Source organism: Diaphorina citri, unplaced genomic scaffold, assembly GCF_000475195.1.
Source record: "Diaphorina citri unplaced genomic scaffold, Diaci psyllid genome assembly version 1.1 scaffold147, whole genome shotgun sequence".
In the NCBI taxonomy this organism is placed as follows: Eukaryota; Metazoa; Arthropoda; class Insecta; order Hemiptera; family Psyllidae; genus Diaphorina; species Diaphorina citri.
This window is the reverse complement of record NW_007377584.1, coordinates 228,942-248,758: the sequence shown is the minus strand read 5'-3', so window position 1 is coordinate 248,758 and position 19,817 is coordinate 228,942. Positions and strand designations below refer to the sequence as shown.

At 34.1% G+C, this 19,817-nt stretch overlaps 1 protein-coding gene across 2 annotated transcripts; it reads right to left on the bottom strand.

Moving 5' to 3' along the window:
• Positions 1–310: 310 nt before the first annotated feature.
• LOC103505049 (basic salivary proline-rich protein 2) lies at positions 311–18,051 on the bottom strand. 2 transcript variants are annotated; one of them, XM_008469357.3, is made up of 3 exons: positions 17,862–18,051; positions 13,630–13,765; positions 311–1,324 (listed from the first exon to the last, which is right to left on the bottom strand). In XM_008469357.3, the coding sequence occupies exons 1-3, from the start codon at positions 17,879–17,881 to the stop codon at positions 794–796; spliced, it is 687 nt and encodes a 228-aa protein (XP_008467579.2). In that variant the 5' UTR covers positions 17,882–18,051; the 3' UTR covers positions 311–793. The 2 variants fall into 2 exon arrangements, with proteins under 2 accessions (XP_008467579.2, XP_026676248.1); XM_026820447.1 differs by lacking the exons at positions 13,630–13,765; positions 17,862–18,051 and adding exons at positions 5,210–5,345; positions 12,649–12,694.
• Between the last annotated feature and the right edge of the window lie 1,766 nt (positions 18,052–19,817).

The window sequence follows — 19,817 nt, the reverse complement described above, 5'->3', positions numbered from 1 at the left end:
AAAGACCAACGGAGATGTAACTTTATCAAGTACTTCAACTCCAGCGCTCGTAGAGTAAACACCTCTCTCGCGATTTTTGGTCTGATAATGAGAATCTGAGTATTCTCGATGGTTTCTTGTCTGAAAGGCGTAATTTAACATTTCAGTGTGGATGGCATAACTATTATATTTTCTTTATTATTTTAACTGATTCTGCTTAATACTAGTTAAAATGTGCCCTGTAGGTATATTCTAAAAAAAAAAAGAAAAAAATAGAAAGTGAATTTTTTATGAAGGGTATCTACTTCTTTGTGAAGGGATAAACAAACGTCATGGCTACATTTAACTTTGAGTTTGTTTTACGTCAAGTTATAAAGTGATTATTTTATTCTCACAGCCAAATGAAATAGAAAATTCTCCTAATATACGTATAATGTAAACTCGTAGTTGGAATGTTGAAACTAAAGTCGATTTGTGTCTTTCTGGTATTCCTGGCGCATAAATAGCAGATAAATTTACACAGGTAATGGAAAAGTATCAACATAGAAAATCTTTGAACAATTAGTCTGCAGGTAAAAGACAAATGAGAAATGAAGATGATGAAATGTCTGACAGAACATGTGTAAGAACAGCAGTGATATGAATCATGAAATGATTTACAGGAGTCTATCTTCCTTCTTATTTTCTTACGAGAAAGAAAATAGAATAAATAAGTAGCATTTCATCTACCTTGGATTTTATTGGAATTTGAATTTCACAGTTCAGATCTGATTCCATTTCTGATTTATCTCGAAATTAATATCAAACCAAGTTCTTACAGTCTTCTACTTCTTCCTCCGAAGGATCTACCTTTGGGAGCTTGAGTTGGTTCCTCCAACTCTTCTTCAACGGGTACTGGTGGCTGTGTGGCTTTCTTGTTGAAACTTCTAGAGTTGGATTTCTTGGAATTATCAAAAGCTTGTTCTTGAGAAGGTGAAAAGTTTCCTTTGGAAGCAGCGTATTTACTTCTTGGTGGTTTGGGTTGTTTCTCTGGGATTTGCACTGGTGTGAAGCTAGTTGTCGTTGAAGGTGGTGGCACATACACTCTCTGTTCTCTTCTTCTCTTCAGCGCTTCCAACAGATCTTGATTGCTTCTGAAAGGTCTGGCACCCTGTCCAATCTTCTTTGGTGCTTCTGTTGGTTTGGCCGAGGAAGCCTCGACATTTGAGTCGATGTAGTCACCTTCTTGTTCTCCTTCTGGAAGTTCTTCGCCTTGATCAGCATCATTCTGTGGAGGTGGGGGTGGAGGAGCGGCAGTGGTGGCAGCTTTCTTCAATTTGTTATCGAGTGCAGGCTTTGGAGGAGCCTGAAACAAAAGGCAGAAATGGTTAACGAAACGTTCCTATTTTATTGACAGTAAAGAAGCCTAATTCATTGGTGGATGTGCACTCCAATGAACAAAAAGTGGTGGCAGCTTTCTTCAATTTGTTATCGAGTGCAGGCTTTGGAGGAGCCTGAAACAAAAGGCAGAAATGGTTAACGAAACGTTCCCATTTTATTGACAGTAAAGAAGCCTAATTCATTGGTGGATGTGCACTCCAATGAACAAATTTTAATATAATATCATCAAATAACACTCAAATGCATATTCGGGTTTTCGACCACTATGTAGATACTCTATAAAAAATATTACGTATAAAGTATGTTAGATATCATGAACATTAATCGAACACAACTTTTAATTAAGTTATTCGTTCAGGGAGTTTAAAGTCCACAAATACATTTTTTCATGGATGGATATAAATTTTGTTCTATTTTAGTCTTCCGCTTAATTTCTGCACCATAGAAACTTCAAGATAAAATGTTACACAGCATTGCAGCACGTATTTTAATATCATCAAATAACACTCAAATGCATATTCGGGTTTTCGACCACTATGTAGATACTCTATAAAAAATATTACGTATAAAGTATGTTGGATATTCGAACACAACTTTTAATTAAGTTATTCGTGCAGGGAGTTCAAAGTCCACAAATAGAGTTTTTCATGGATGGATATAAATTTTGTTCTATTTTAGTTTTCCGCTTAATTCTTCTGCACCATAGAAACTTCAAGATAAAATGTTACACAGCATTGCAGCACGTATTTCGCTGAACAATATGCATAGGGTAGATGGTAATAAAATTTGTCTGGAATAAAACGAAAATCTAGGTTGACTTTATAATCTGCCTGGGGAGAAAGATCTTTATCTTTCCGTGAGTTCCAAACTCATGAAGAGGAATGATGATTTGATGAATACCTTCGGGGACAATACATGAAAAATTATTCCAATTATATTATATCATTATTATGAAGATGAGTTCATGAATCATGACAAAAAAGTGACTCGACGCGACACGTTAGAAAAATTTAAAAATAACAAAATTGAGAAGTTAATTCTTCCAGAATAGCTACATTCGTCTGACAACTTCTGATAATGATGCCCATTTGTCAAATTGAAATTCATTTTTCTTTATCTTTCCTATGCTACGGGCCAGGTGACTAATAAACCTATAACTCGGTAGATTAACATTTTATCCGACTCTCAGGAGGTCAATAAAACAAAAAATACCAACCGAGCGCACATCCATTCTTGATTACACACTACACAGTTACTACATAGGTAAGACACAACTATTTACGGGTTAAGCATCTTCACGATTGATAGCGTGGTTATCGGGTCAAGTTTCTTTGTGTGTGGATAACAGTGTCACAATTTCAAAAGGTGACTAAAAAAATCGCACAACACGACTGCAAAAATGCAATTCTTTGTGAAGCTGCTCTGGTAATTGGCTAATTTTCTCATGCTTTCAAGTCTCAAGTGTTCACATTGGTTTGTTCATCGGAAAGACGGGTTTGGTAAGAAACAATATGAAGAAAAACTTGGTATTTATCCATCTAGAATTCTAGAATCAACCGATGAACATCCACTCCCACGAGGTAAGAGTCAGCACAAGTGTATAACAATGTATTTTATGCGATTTTTTTTAGAATAGATTTAAGCCTTTAAGTGCAGGACAAAACAAAAGATTGAAGCAAACGAAATACCAATTCAGAGTTCGTCAAAAATATTTGTTGAATGAGCTCTCCAATTCGAATTCCGCTTTGACAGATGCCACAGCCAATTAAAATCCATTTCCTACTATTATGGGTAAACAAAAAACCATTGAAATTTATTTTCCCTCTGTCCTGGTGGCTGAGAAAGTAAACCATGATTGTTATGACCAGGCAGGCAGACTAACAATTCATATTGGTGTGACAAGCTATTGCATATGCTGAGGTGTAGCAAAACTTTACGGTTACACAGGCTACTGGTTTTACTCACCACAAGGTGTGTCCAAAGAGGTTGCTAGCTTTTACGACATCCTAGTAACGTATATCCTATGATAGACCATTCCCTAGGTATGTATACGGGTAATGTATACGTATCCTATTAACAAGCAAATTATACGAGAGAATCATATGAAATTTATATTTATATTCTCGTAGGATATGGCGGAAGAAACAAGTGATCCTTCAACATTGAAATGTGTGTACTCAGCTTTCTATTTGAAACATTTATGGTGAAATACCTAATAGTGTCTAAGCACTTGAAGTTTTCCTTTGTAAGATACATATACTTACGTAGTAGAAAAAGAAAAGTAAATATCAATTTTGAAAACATACTGTACAATGAATTGAATCTTCTTCGCCCAAACCACCAGATACAAAATTCTGAAGTTTGGGACACACCCTATGATACAACGTAAGCCCTATGATGTCATAGCAGTCATTGTTAACCACTAGGTGGGTTTTAGTCAAGTTCACATAACTTTCACTTGGGAGTTATGCTGAGGACGAAAGTGAAATTTTCTCAGGCGCAAAATTTTCAGACTTTGGAAAATGGGTAATTTACGTTCGTTTGCATTGCGGAGTTATGCTGAGGACGAAAGTGAAATTTTCTCAGGCGCAAAATTTTCAGACTTTGGAAAATGGGTAATTTACGTTCGTTTGCATTGTTGATCTATTCCCTCGGGAATACTCCGACTCGAGTTTCAGTTTTATCTCTGTCTTTAGTATCCTAGTCAAATCCTTGCTCTCAAGAAATATTCATAACTCTTGCTTCAAATTTCGGCTGAATAAAAAAAAATATAATGGCCGCATTTGAACAAGGTAAAGTTTTCACTCTGAATTTTTTACCACTAATTATTCTCCTTAGTTCAAATAACTTTATGCCATTTACCATACGCTTAACAAGGTAAAGTTTTCACTCTGAATTTTTTACCACTAATTATTCTCCTTAGTTCAAATAACTTTATGCCATTTACCATACGCTTAATACAAAAATTGTCTCCCTGAAAACCCTTCTTGCTACCTCTTTCTTAGTGAGGACTGCAGTTCGAATCTCAGCAGTGACATAAAATATGTGTTTGCGTAAAAGGAAGACCACTTGTGATTTATGTACTTACGGGAATTGAACCCAGGGCCTTCGGTGTGCAAGCCTAGTGTGATACCCACTAGACCACGGAGTATGCTAATCTCAAGTGTCTACATTATCTGACTGAAGAAAACTTAGAAACAAACCATGAGATGGTGGGATTTAGGAGATTTGCGAGAGAAGTTATTTATAAAACGTGATGCATTTGAAATAAGAAGAAGTAGAAGAAAAAGGAAGAAAAAAGAAGAAGAAAAGGAAGAATAAGGAAAAGGAGGAAGAGGAGAAGAAAAAGAAAATGGAGGAAGAAAACAAGTGTGTACACTACTTGGTATCATAACAAGAAGTTCAATAATGGAGTGAAACCATGGAGTGAAACAATATTTGATTGATAAAAACATTCAGAGCAAAAAGATCAAAACATCAGCAGTATTGGCGTTCTTTTTCGAGTGAGTATTTGCAATAATAATGAAATCAGTGAATCAGGGTCAAAAATATTTCCAAAGAAGAAATACCTGCCTCGGTGGTGTAGTGGTCAAGGCGCTCGCCTGGTAAACAGGAGGGCGTGGGTTCAATCCCAGCACCTACCTCGGTGGTGTAGTGGTCAAGGCGCTCGCCTGGTAAACAGGAGGGCGTGGGTTCAATCCCAGCCGAGGTATGGAATTCTATCCTCAATATAATTTGAGAATTTGACCACAATAATAATAGTAGCCTACTGCTGGAGTAAAGGGGCTTTTCAGTCCTATGCGAGCAGTATAAATAAGCACTATTATTTATTATTTCGTCCAATACCAACCTGAGGTTTTCCCGGAAGGGCACGACCTCTAGCCCTAGCCAAAATTGAGGATGCGGGGGCAGGTGGGGCTCCTTCTTCTTCAAAGTTGTTGTCATCTTGAGCTAAAGATGCAGCTGTCAGGACAAAGGTGACCAATCTGCAACAGAAGATAAAAGAAGGAATTTTAATGGCGTTTAATGGACTCGAACTACGTAGAAAATTTTGAACTCAACAGATAGTTAAGGAAAGTACTTACGGGGTATCAAAAAAAAAGTAATAATGATAATCTTAAAGTACCTATATTACGAAAACGATTCTGAAAGAAATAGGTACCTATCCGGAAGTATTGGAAAGATTTCAACAAGAACTCCATCCAAAAACGATAATTATTCTAGAGCAAAAAACTGCCAGGTTACCTATCTATACGTATATTTACTTCCTCTTTAAATTTCACTAACACCGACCCACCCCTTCCTTGAATCATCAATCAAGGCTAAATTTACATTCAATAATGGAAAAAGAGAATTCAACAAGAAGGAAACTGAGAAAAGAAAGATGAAGGCTGACTCGAAAAAAATACTGCGAGCTATGTCAGGAATTCGTTGACGTTCAGCAAGAAGCTTTAAAAAGAAAGAAGTATTATATAGCCAAGAGAAGATAATGGCACAGATAGTTTGCAGACATTTGATTTCAAAATGAAGTGAGGTATTTTTATTATGCTAGCAATAAGCTTCATCCTAACCTCAGACGTAATACTATCATGTAGGCCGACATAAAACGGTGGGTGGAAGAGGATATGTACGCAAGTTTAATATCTGTACAGTGTTTGCCAAAAGACCAACGGAGATGTAACTTTATCAAGTACTTCAACTCCAGCGCTCGTAGAGTAAACACCTCTCTCGCGATTTTTGGTCTGATGATGAGAATCTGTGTATTCTCCAAAGCTCACCAAATTTTCTTCGTTAAAAGTCGAATCCTAATTTTCCTTTTAATTTTATCGAGATTGTTGAATTTATAATGGTTGAATGGCATTTTTACCAAATTTTCTTCGTTAAAAGTCGAATCCTAATTTTCCTTTTAATTTTATCGAGATTGTTGAATTTATAATGGTTGAATGGCATTTTGCAGGTTGCTTGTATACCCGTGTGGATAAATCAACAACAGGTGTCGCACCTCAAGAAATGCTAGACCAAAAATCCAACAGGTGTAATGATGTAATAATTACAAACCTAATTTGCTAGACCAAAAATCCAACAGGTAACAGGTGTAATGGCGTAATATAATTACAAACCTAATGTTAGTGATAATTTAAGGAACAGGTATATTTTCCTCTATTCTGATGAGTTCCTGGCTGCTACATTAGAACACTTTTGATTAATTTGTACCATTGAATAGTTATTTCCATGTTGCATTTACTTTGACAATCCGATGTATACGTCTGGACTATGAAATAATGCGCTTTAGCAGGATTTGGTTTATTCACTAGTAATCTTTTGTACCATTGAATAGTTATTTCCATGTTGCATTTACTTTGACAATCCGATGTATACGTCTGGACTATGAAATAATGCGCTTTAGCACGATTTGGTTTATTCACTAGCAATCCAACAAGTTATGTTAGTTATGTTCTTCTAAGGCCGGAAACAGGTCCTCCAATGCAAACATAAATAAAATTGTCCTACACTCAAAAGGATTGTGTTTGTAAGTCATACCTCTGTGTTATTGAAGGTGTAAAAACAATAATGTATGATTAAGCAAGACTATTAGCAAGAGAGAACATGACACACTACTAAATACAATGAATTTTAAATTCTTAGATTGCCAACCGAGTGTCACGATGGATTTACTAGCCGTGGTTTGTTATAGGTATAATTGAATTTGAAATACAAGGTCCTTGAACAGACGAAGTTCTGGCTCCTTTTGAAAGTCACGGAGACTCTTTTCAGAGATAGTTTATCTTCTCAGTGTTGGAACAAAATTGAATGTTTCGAATCCTAAATGAGCTAAGCGCCAAAATTTCGAAATTTTGTTTTTACATATTGGATAAACAACATCTTCGAGCAAAGTATAACCCAGCAAATATTCATAGGTGCTCGTAATTTAATGACTTTTGGTTATTTGAGAGACACCCAAAGATAGCATTTGACTTTCCTTCTCTCCAGAAAAACTTTCATTTTGGCACTTAGCTTATTTAAGATTAGCTACATTCAAATATGTATTGTGTGAAAAAATTACGGAATGGCATCAGATGTTTGAGCAAATTTTAAAAATCTAGCCCCAAATCTAGAAAATAGTCATAATTATGTTCAATATATAAAATAATAAATAATAAGTGCCAGCTAGAAATTTGTATAAATCGATTGTAAAACAATTTATTTTCAAGCGAAACCCTGTAGAATATTTTATGAATATATAAATTGAATTTCTTATAAGGTCATATTGTATTAAATAGCCATATTCCTCGTCGATTACATAAGTGTGATGTTCTAAACACATTTCAATTATACCTGTATAGTTAACATACAAGGCACATACTTGGTATGTACCTGAGCACGTTAGACATGCTACGGGCCAGGTGACTAATAAACCTATAACTCGGTAGATTAACATTTTATCCGACTCTCAGGAGGTCAATAAAACAAAAAATACAAATACCAACACCCGAGCGAGAAAATTATAACATTAAGTTTGTAACTGGATAGTGAAAAGTAAGAAGACTAATGTATAAAAGTTAAAAATAGATGAATTTGATTACGAGTATGTACCCAAATACTCATAATGTAGTACGAAAATGGATTATAAGACCTTGGTCAGACCCCGAGGAAAAGAGACTTTACAGTGCTATTGCCACCGCATGAGCAAAGGTTTCTTTTGAATTCAGCCAGAGATAAGCAAAGTCCTTTAAAGATAACGAAACTAGTTAGGTACAATCTGACATCACTGTATAAATCAAAATGTAACATTTTTTTTCATTATGACTATTTTTTTATCGGTTTTACTCGTGGTATTGACCACTTTCAATGACGCTAACTACTTGTCCACACGCGTGATCTCAAAACATTTAACATATATCTGGTAACTTGGTTGTCAAGGTTACTGAGTTACTTATTCGATTGATCTTGGAGCCTGGATGGCTCAATTATGAGTCGACCATTATGGAAAGTTGATGATCGATTGAGACAAATTTATTGAGCCATCTGCTCGTCAACTTTGCCTAGTTTTTTTATTTCCATCAATTCTACATATGGCTCTTAACGTCAATGTTTGCATTGTTCGAGGTTTTAATCCTTGAAACCACTCGAGCTGAGATGATCATTTTTGAAAAATGAGAAACACAATTTTTATAAATATATCCTTATAAAACTTACAAGGTTTCTTGAAAAGTATTAAACTGACATCAATAAAATACCTGTCGGCGTTTTTTTCCCTTAGTTGAGAAGAGATTAAGTTTTATCAAAGGAATAACGTCAGTATATCTTTAAAAGAATGTATTGGAAAAGTTAATGAAGAATGTGTGAATGCTGAAGGAAATAATCCTTCCTCCTTTCCCCACAGTCTCAGCATAACGGAATGCAGAACATGCACTAGCTCTATACTCCATTCATAATAAATTTACAACCCCCACATTAAAATGTTTACATCCCGTACAGTCAGTAGTAATCTTTTCTTTTTTCTTCTTAAAAAAAAAGAAGAAAAAAAGCTGATGACCTTGGTAGGTAAAGAGGCACACCCTCATCCGAGCAAATCGGTATTTCTAGACATCTTATAGTAATAAAATACATGTTTTTATATGGCAACCATTCATAATAAATTTACAACCCCCACATTAAAATGTTTACATCCCGTACAGTCAGTAGTAATCTTTTCTTTTTTCTTCTTAAAAAAAAGAAGAAAAAAAGCTGATGACCTTGGTAGGTAAAGAGGCACACCCTCATCCGAGCAAATCGGTATTTCTATAGACATCTTATAGTAATAAAATACATGTTTTTATATAGCAACCTCCGTGGCCGAGTGGGTATCACACTAGGCTTGCACGCAGGAGGTCCGGGTGCGATTCCCGGCGGTGCCGAGGTTTTTTTCGGCTCTGTGCTTGGAGTTCGGGGTGCACTCAGCCTCGTAAGGACAATTGAGTAGCTACTTTAATCGAGTAGCGACAAGTGGCGGCATTACAAGTCGAAGAGACGAGGGATAATAAATATGATGATTGAGTAAATGAAAGACTTGTAATACTGTGATACCCACAAAGTTGTGAGAAAGCTCTCTGCTTTACCACAAAGATACCATGATTTGATTTGATTAATACATGTTTTTATATTCGTGATCTCCCGTCTTTTCCTTACAAGAAAAGATTATTATTGACCAAGAAAAAGTTTTGTCTGAAAGCGCAAAAAATATACATTCATATCACACACGAGTTCGAGGTAAAAGAATTTTCCAGAATGGCTACCTGCTACTAACTATACAGGAACCCTCTAAATTTAAATTATATCAAAGCTGAACAAACACTACCGACCTCCGAAGGTCTGGGATCACACTGGCTATTTTAATACTTTAAATAAACAACCACAAGTGTGCATTCCTATGATGAAATGCACTTCGGGTTTCTGTGCAAGCAAAGATGTACCAATGCCCGAAAATGGGCCAACGTAAAGTGAATACGAGTATAAAAGACACTACGTATACCGTATACCTGGCCCTAAGTTTAACTAAGAAATCATTCTAATGGGGAATAACACTAAAATGATGATGTACCCCTACATAGGTAGAGGTAGGTGCAAGAATTGTGTATTGTAGAGCCTCCCTAATTGGGACAGAGAGTCCCATTTCAAACGTGCACGAAACCTAACTTTCGTCCTTTCTTCATTACAGGGTTTTTTCCTTTCAACAGAATAGTGCCAGAATAGTGCTTTTATAAGATGAAAGGGTTCGAGGTTTATGAAATAAGATCCGAAACGAGCTTATGTTTAATTTTCTCTTTTCCTTCTGTGAAACACCCATTACCATTAGTCAAAATCGCAATAAATTCTGCAATTTATTCATTTGCCTTCTTGGCTATCTTCAGTATTTGCAAGCGGAGATGATGTCAATTTATTGATGTCAATTCAAGATATACCTTTAGGTACATCTAAATCGGAAATAATAAATTATAATAAATATAATAATGGATATTTATTTTTATGTAGGTATACCTGGGTAGTTTTTTTTCTTAATATTGAATGTTTTATTAGAATAGATAATACCTATAGTATATTTTTGTTGTACTTGATTTCAGCTTTTCATATTTAGTACCTACTCTTTCAAAATCAAGATTTTGGGACTCTGTGTCTATCTAATTAGCAAATATTATTTGAGCCACGGGACCATCTAAAATGCCAATGAATGACCCCGTTCCTTCAGAAAAAAAATGAAAGTAGAAAGCGAAACAGAGCAGAGCAGATGAACTGAATAAAATGCAACATAAATAACTGGAAAAAACATAGGGCGGAAAAAATAGCTTTCATTTTTAGTGTTTGAATTGTTTTACCAAGTGTGTGTACCAACAAATAAGTTAATACAAACTTATTCCTTTGATGTTAATCTGATTTGGTGTTCATTTCCTTCATGTGTCCATCGCAGGCTAATCGTGATTTTATCTTTGGTGAATACTTCACCCATGAAATGTGTACGGGGTGGCCACTGGGCAATGTGACGCTTATCTAGACATCTTGTTATTCAGATAACACGTGCTGTGGTATAGACTTTTATGTAACACCTATAGCCAAGAGATTCTATCCAAATCTTCATCATTATCAACTGATAAGATTGTGAGCACCTTTTTTTAGATAAGTTTCATGAGTGTGATTACAAAGTGCTTCTTATTATGCCCCGTGCGTTTATACTAAACAAACGTCATGGCTACATTTAACTTTGAGTTTGTTTTACGTCAAGTTATAAAGTGATTATTTTATTCTCACAGCCAAATGAAATGGAAAATTCTCCTAATATACGTATAATGTAAACTCGTAGTTGGAATGTTGAAACTAAAGTCGGTTTGTGTCTTTCTGGTATTCCTGGTGCATAAATAGCCGATAAATTTACACAGGTAATGGTAAAGTATCAACATAGAAAATCTTTGAACAATTAGTCTGCAGTTAAAAGAAAAATGAGAAATGAAGATGATGAAATGTCTGACAGGAGATGTGTAAGAACAGCAGTGGTATGAATCATGAAATGATTTACAAGAGTCTATCTTCCTTCTTATTTTCTTATCGTCATGAAAATCACTTCAAACAAGACCTTTACCATTCAAATGGTTTCCAAATACCTTTCGCCCTCAGGGATCTCGTCAAATATTCAAATACACTTTCGATACCTACTTCACATTTCAGTGTCCGCAAAATTTTAACGACTCAATTGTCCCCGAGCAAGGCCAACCGCAGTTTATAAATTTGCAAAGTGATGGCTCTTAAGTGCCTGCTATTAACAGACTTCAAAAACATGTTACTCTATGTCCCGAAGCATCTAATGCAATATCCACTTTGAACAAAATTCGCCATATGTTTGACATATATTTCGATGGGTATACAGGTAGTAGACGTAACTCAATTGAATATTATGAGGTCACATTTTACATTCAACGAAAAAAGAGCAGCTTTTAAAATAATAATAAAAAAAGGGGTACATATTTTCTTTTAGCTGCGAGGGATATTAAGAGGTACAATTAGAAATACTCAGAATTACAGGTAGAGGTTCATCAGAGCTTTATTGATTGTGTAAGTTATATAGATTGAATTTTTCCAAGGAATCTTGTAACTCTATGATAAATAAAGATGACGGGCAGAAAAACAGTCATTCCCTTTTCACTTTTAATGCCGTCTCTATTGTCAAGAAACCTTTAAAAGGGGAAAATAAGGTGACTTTGGCCCTGTAACCTACTGACACGCGAATTCTACTCTCTGACTCATTACGAATCTAATAAGTCTAAGATTTAACAATCTGATCCATAAAATGAACCAAAACCAACAAAACAATACGTCTAAGACGCTACGAGCTGCTTTTTCTTTAGATAATTACTATCTTATCTGTAATTAAACAGGAGTTATGACGGTATAATGGGATCAATCTTTTCACCTTTGACAAGAATCTGGAGAGATTGATGAAATAGGAAATTTCAATTCGTTTTTAATTTGAAATTGTCTCGATCAGTTCCGGATCGTGGCAAAAAAAAGTGATATCAAAAAACAAAGATTAAGTAAAATTGTAAATAAAAAAAAAAATAGTCATTTTTATCAAACTCGGTGTTGATCTCTTGATAATTATGACTATAATACTTTCCAGATAACAAATACCATTATCGCAAAACCTTAACCTCTTTGAAATGGAAAATACTGGAAAGCACTGGACTTGACTTGAATACATCTTTTTTTCATAGTAGGTAAATAATTAAAAAAAGGAATAAAATTAAGAGCAATGTTACTTACATAAATAAATACAATTTCATATTTTAAACTAATATTAACACAAAAAAATATTGCAATTGATTAGTTGTTTATCATTATAGCTGTACTTCGAGTCTTGAACAATTGCACATGCACTGAGCAATGTAAATGTTAACGCTATTTTACCTACATCAAATGTTACTGAATGCCTCCAGCCAGTCTTTCTTCTTTGGAACAAAAGGTATTAACACATATTGTTCTTGACTGCATTTAGATAAATCAGAAATTTCTGATGTCTTGTTATTTCTATTTGTTGAAGTGTGTCAGAAAAGGGTTTTAAGCTTATTTACATGTATTTATATTATTAGTTCTACAAATCAATTGGGAAAATGATCAGTTTTGGCATTACTTCAGAATCTTTAGTAGAATCATTTCCTCAGTAGGATCTTAATCCTTATTTATACTGTGGACATTAAGGGTTAAGCACATTATCGTAATAATGACCTCTTTAATTATAGTTAACAATAGCAAACATTTCTTCAAAGTTCTTCTGCTCATTAACACAATCATTAACCCATTCCTACGGAGCTTAAGAACTTCATTTTTTGATGTCCAAGAATAACATACCAAGGGACATATCATATCTACCTATTTTTTGAGTTTCGATAAAAATCAATTTGAGCTACAAACAAACAAATTACAAACAAACAAACAGAGATCTCAAGTTAAGTAAAACCATGTAAAAAAAAAGAGTAAAATTCGGATTTACAAGAGAAAAACCAAGCACAATCAAACTGGTAGATCTACTTCTTACTTCATTCATAGGTACCTAGATAATTCTTGTTCATTCATATAGAGACCTACGGGATGTTAAATAGGTACAATGTACATTATTTAATTCCTCAAAATTGTAATTTTCGTTAACTAGGATTAAGATAAGAAAAACGTGTCATTTTCAATTGTATTATTATTATCTTTATTATTATTATTATTATTATTATTATTATTTCGTCCAATACCAACCTGAGGTTTTCCCGGAAGGGCACGACCTCTAGCTCGAGCCAAAATTGAAGATGCAGGGGCAGGTGGGGCTCCTTCTTCTTCAAAGTTGTTGTCATCTTGAGCTAAAGATACAGCTGTCAGGACAAAGGTGACCAATCTGCAACAGAAGATAAAAGAAGGAGTTTTAATGGTGTTTAATGGACTCGAACCATGTAGAAAATTTTGAACTCAACAGATAGAGGAAAGTACTTACGGGGTATCAAAAAAAAAGTAATAATGATAATCTTAAAGTACCTATATTACGAAAACGATTCCAAAAGAAATAGGTACCTATCCGGAAGTATTGGAAAGATTTCAACAAGAACTCCATCCAAAAACGATAATTATTCTAGAGCAAAAAACTGCCAGGTTACCTATACGTATATTTACTTCCTCTTTAAATTTCACTAACCCGGACCCACCCCTTCCTTGAATCATCAATCAAGGCTAAATTTACATTCAATAATGGAAAAAGAGAATTCAACAAGGAGGAAACTGAGAAAAGAAAGATGAAGGCTGACTCGAAAAAAATACTGACTATCCTAAATATCGATCTAATCTATTGTTCCGCTCAGAATCGTGATGTCAACAAAACAAAAGAATGCCAAGTAGGTATTTTAATGGCGTAGAATTCGATGATTTAATTGATAGGCCATTACCTATTCTATAACAAGATAACTGACTATCCTAAATATCGATCTAATCTATTGTTCCGCTCAGAATCGTGATGTCAACAAAACAAAAGAATGCCAAGTAGGTATTTTAATGGCATAGAATTCGATGATTTAATTGATAGGCCATTACCTATTCTATAACAAGATAACTGGATACCGGGTAACGAGGACCCCAAGAAAACTTGAATGTGAAAAACAAAGGCCAAGTTCCTTTGTTTCGTAGGAGTATTAGGCGAAGTCTCATCAGGAACTTTGTTCGTCCAATGTGGGTAAATTAAAAGAATATCAAAATCTACGAAATAAACTACTAAACTACGACAGGTTTTATCTCATACACTGTACGCTTGGTGTAAAAGGCTAGATCTTGGCATGTTACACTGCCGTATGTCTCGATCAATCAAGATAATCTCTTCTGAATACCCATTCATTATAATCTAGACTGTAGACAATCTTCAAACAAATCCCAAAGGAGCTCTTATAAGAACGTTCCACTAAGCGTTCGATTACACAATATTCCTGATAATGAAATAATTATCATAATTTCAATGGTAGGTTCAGAATCGATTTGCTATCTCCATTAGTATATCTCCTACAAATTCACTTAATTTATTCCATGGGTAAGCTATTACTGTGGTCTGTTATAATTTACTAGGAAGCGATCTCTCAGAGTATTATTACACATTCTAACTTGTTACATTTCTAATAAATGTCTTCGAGGGGTTTCAATATAATTCTAGTTCGTTTCAAGGTGGATTGGAATGGAAATCTGAACAATTTCTTCCTTAGGTAATAATATCTTCCTAAAAATATATAAAAACTTAACAAGTAATTAATCTGATTTGGTGTTCATTTCCTTCATGTGTCCATCGCAGGCTAATCTTGATTTTATCTTTGGTGAATACTTCACCCATGAAATGTGTATGGGGTGGCCACTGGGCAATGTGACGCTTATCTAGACATCTTGTTATTCAGATAACACGTGCTGTGGTGTAGACTTTTATGTAACATCTACCCAAGAGATTCTAGCCAAATATTCATCATTATCAACTGATAAGATTGTGAACACCTTTTTTGAGATAAGTTTCATGAGTGTGATTACAAAGTGCTTCTTATCATGCCCCGTGCGTTTATATAAACATGTTACTCTATGTCCCGAAGCATCTAATGCAATATCCACTTTGAACAAAATTCGCCATATGTTTGACATATATTTCGATGGGTTTACAGGTAGTAGACGTAACCCAATTGAATATTATGAGGTCACATTTTACATTCAACGAAAAAAGAGCAGCTTTTAAAATAATAATAAAAAAGGGGTACATTAGCTGCGAGGGATATTAAGAGGTACAATTAGAAATACTCAGAATTACAGGTAGAGGTTCATCAGAGCTTTATTGATTATGTAAGTTAAGTAGATAGGATTTTTCCAAGGAATCTTGTAACTCTATGATAAATAAAGATGACGGGCAGAAAAACAGTCATTCCCTTGTCACTTTTAATGCCGTCTCTATTGTCAAGAAAGTAACCTTTAAAAGGGGAAAATAAGGTGACTTTGGCCCTGTAACCTACTGACACGCGAATTCTACTCTCTGACTCATTCATTGCAATTGATTAGTTGTTTATCATTATAGCTGTACTTCGAGTCTTGAACAATTGCACATGCACTGAGCAATGTAAATGTTAACGCTGTTTTACCTACTTCAAATGTTACTGAATGCCTCCAGCCAGTCTTTCTTCTTTGGAACAAAAGGTATTAACACATTCCATACGCTTAAAGTTAATATTAAAAGCATTTGTGCAAGTACCATCATTAGAAATTCTACTAGAATTTATTACTTTCTATTATTTTATTTCTAACTAATCTAAATTAAAAAAAAAAAAAAAAACAAAAAAACAAAAATCCACAGAGGATCAATGATGAGAAGAAGATGAACATTATTCTCGAACCCCCAATTCTCGCCTCACGCTTGTCCACTTAATTGTTATCATGTAATATTTTAAGGAAGTAAATATTAAATGCACAATGCACTTATCTCTGAGCGGTTCACTATCCTAAAGGGAAGCTTTTGACCCTATTAAAAAGTGGACTAGTAAAACAATTTACTCTCCTTATTTTCGTTTGTTTTTGGAGATATAATTTATGGGCAACAGTTTAAATTTAATGGGGTTTTCCATCTGTTTTTGGAGATATAATATAATATTATGTACTCGTATTATGGGCCATAGTTCAAGTTTAAATGGGGTTAGAATATGATTGAATAAAAATACGAAAATCTCCGTTCTTTTTGGTGACTCAAAGATCTATGGCGATAATGATCATGATGTCATCGTCATGAAAATCACTTCAAACAAGACCTTTACCATTCAAATGGTTTCCAAATACCTTTCGCCCTCAGGGATCTCGTCAAATATTCAAATACACTTTCGATACCTACTTCACATTTCAGTGTCCGCAAAATTTTAACGACTCAATTGTCCCCGAGCAAGGCCAACCGCAGTTTATAAATTTGCAAAGTGATGGCTCTAAAGTGCCTGCTATTAACAGACTTCAAAAACATGTTACTCTATGTCCCGAAGCATCTAATGCAATATCCACTTTGAACAAAATTCGCCATATGTTTGACATATATTTCGATGGGTATACAGGTAGTAGACGTAACTCAATTGAATATTATGAGGTCACATTTTACATTCAACGAAAAAAGAGCAGCTTTTAAAATAATAATAAAAAAAGGGGTACATATTTTCTTTTAGCTGCGAGGGATATTAAGAGGTACAATTAGAAATACTCAGAATTACAGGTAGAGGTTCATCAGAGCTTTATTGATTGTGTAAGTTATATAGATTGAATTTTTCCAAGGAATCTTGTAACTCTATGATAAATAAAGATGACGGGCAGAAAAACAGTCATTCCCTTTTCACTTTTAATGCCGTCTCTATTGTCAAGAAACCTTTAAAAGGGGAAAATAAGGTGACTTTGGCCCTGTAACCTACTGACACGCGAATTCTACTCTCTGACTCATTACGAATCTAATAAGTCTAAGATTTAACAATCTGATCCATAAAATGAACCAAAACCAACAAAACAATACGTCTAAGACGCTACGAGCTGCTTTTTCTTTAGATAATTACTATCTTATCTGTAATTAAACAGGAGTTATGACGGTATAATGGGATCAATCTTTTCACCTTTGACAAGAATCTGGAGAGATTGATGAAATAGGAAATTTCAATTCGTTTTTAATTTGAAATTGTCTCGATCTGTTCCGGATCGTGGCAAAAAAAAGGTGATATCAAAAAACAAAGATTAAGTAAAATTGTAAATAAAAAAAAAAATAGTCATTTTTATCAAACTCGGTGTTGATCTCTTGATAATTATGACTATAATACTTTCCAGATAACAAATACCATTATCGCAAAACCTTAACCTCTTTGAAATGGAAAATGTTGGAAAGCACTGGACTTGACTTGAATACATCTTTTTTCATAGTAGGTAAATAATTTAAAAAAAGGAATAAAATTAAGAACAATGTTACTTACATAAATAAATACAATTTCATATTTTAAACTAATATTAACACAAAAAAATACAAGAGGTAAATTCCACACTAGTATGGCTCGAAATAATTCAGCAATATTTCGAGTTCTTTTAACACAGGTTTAAAACAATTAATTTTTATAAATATAAAAATTAATAAAAAAAAAAAATAATTATTTTAAACTTTACAGATGGTAAGAATCTGCACAAATGTAGACATGTGACTGAGCACCTATTACCAGATATTAAATTTTATGCAACAATTCAGTAAATATTCATTCTTCAGTGTTTAAGGTTTAGACTACAGCTCTATGGTCTAGCGTTGGTCCCTCTACTTTGCAATAATCATACAGAATGGTTCAGTATCTGATAAACCAGTTCGACAAATAAACCAGTTGGCAGTAACCAGAGGATTTATTAGAAGAAGAACATCTTCATTGGGGATATGAGGTATGACTTTTAATAGAGTGTTCCAGACTTATCATTAGTGGAGATGCCAAAACTCCCATTGTACGAAATTTCCAAAGTTATTCCATTTTAAGGGCTTGAAGATTTTAGTCAGATTAGAACAACTTGACATTTTAGTCACAAAAGTGAGAACTTTTTCGTTTATAATGAGTATGAGAAATTTGGTGTCTCCACCAAATCGTACTTTTAATAGAGTGTTCCAGACTTATCATTAGTGGAGATGCCAAAACTCCCATTGTACGAAATTTCCAAAGTTATTCCATTTTAAGGACTTGAAGATTTTAGTCAGATTAGAACAACTTGACATTTTAGTCACAAAAGTGAGAACTTTTTCGTTTATAATAAGTATGAGAAATTTGGCGTCTCCACCAAATCGAGATCTCCTTTTATCTCTCCAAAATTAGTAAATTCGTTATGCCCCTAATCCAAACTCATCTCACACAGTAAGACCCAATATTCTCGAGTACTCCTCCCCTTAAACACCCTGTATGTCAAGTTTACCTGACATACCTGTATACATCCTTACCAATCGGTCGGGCTGAATCCATATTTTAATAAATTGAATTTGTTTCGAAAATCATTCTACGAACACTCTTCAGAATGTATAATTAAATTGTCAAATTTGAACACAGCTTAATCTACATCTTATCTGGAAGAACTTCAGCGGAATTCCCCACAACAGAGCAAGCCAACTGAAACTAATTTGAATTAAAAACAAATCATAATAAAAATTCGACTATGATGGTGTCTGTCGTTTAAAATTTTGTTGACGTAAGAAAGTTTTATGCTTTGTTTATAAAATTCTTTCAAACTTGTTCACTAAGATCTAGACGTACTTATTATGTCATTAAAAGAAATAAAAATAGGTAACTATGATATTGTTCAGACATATTTTTAAAGAGCAGTGGAATATAGGGCAGGGCTTTTTTTTCAGTCTTATCCTGGTAGTATATGAGTATTCAGTGTTGCGCACTTAAATGCAAGACCTAAATACCAAATAAAAAAGTACCTTTGAAGATCTACAACAGTATCTAATACAATAACTACAAAAATAGGTACCTATTTTATCTCAATATGATGTAACTTTTCAACAAAAAGTTTCGTGATTAAAGTTGTTAACTTTTTCGATTGAGATAGTCCTATATTTCAGCAGGTCTAGAGCAATCTTCATATTTAAATTAAGGGTATCCAAAATTTATTAATGAACTTGATTCGCCTGGAGGACTGTGTTGCCTGATTTTTTAAGCAGTGTCTTGACAACCACGCATGGGGTCGAATCCCGGCGGGTCAAAAAATTTATCAATATCAAAACATTGTTGTTGAAGTATTCCTAGTCAATTTCATTTATCAAAAGTTCGTTTTCGTCTCATGTTAGAGTTAGAAAACTTCAAAAATAGTAAATAAAAAAAACAGCAAAAAAAAAAAAAAAAAAAAACAGCAAAAAAAAAAAAAAAAAAAACTAAAAATAATTTTGAGTGAGTAAAAACACT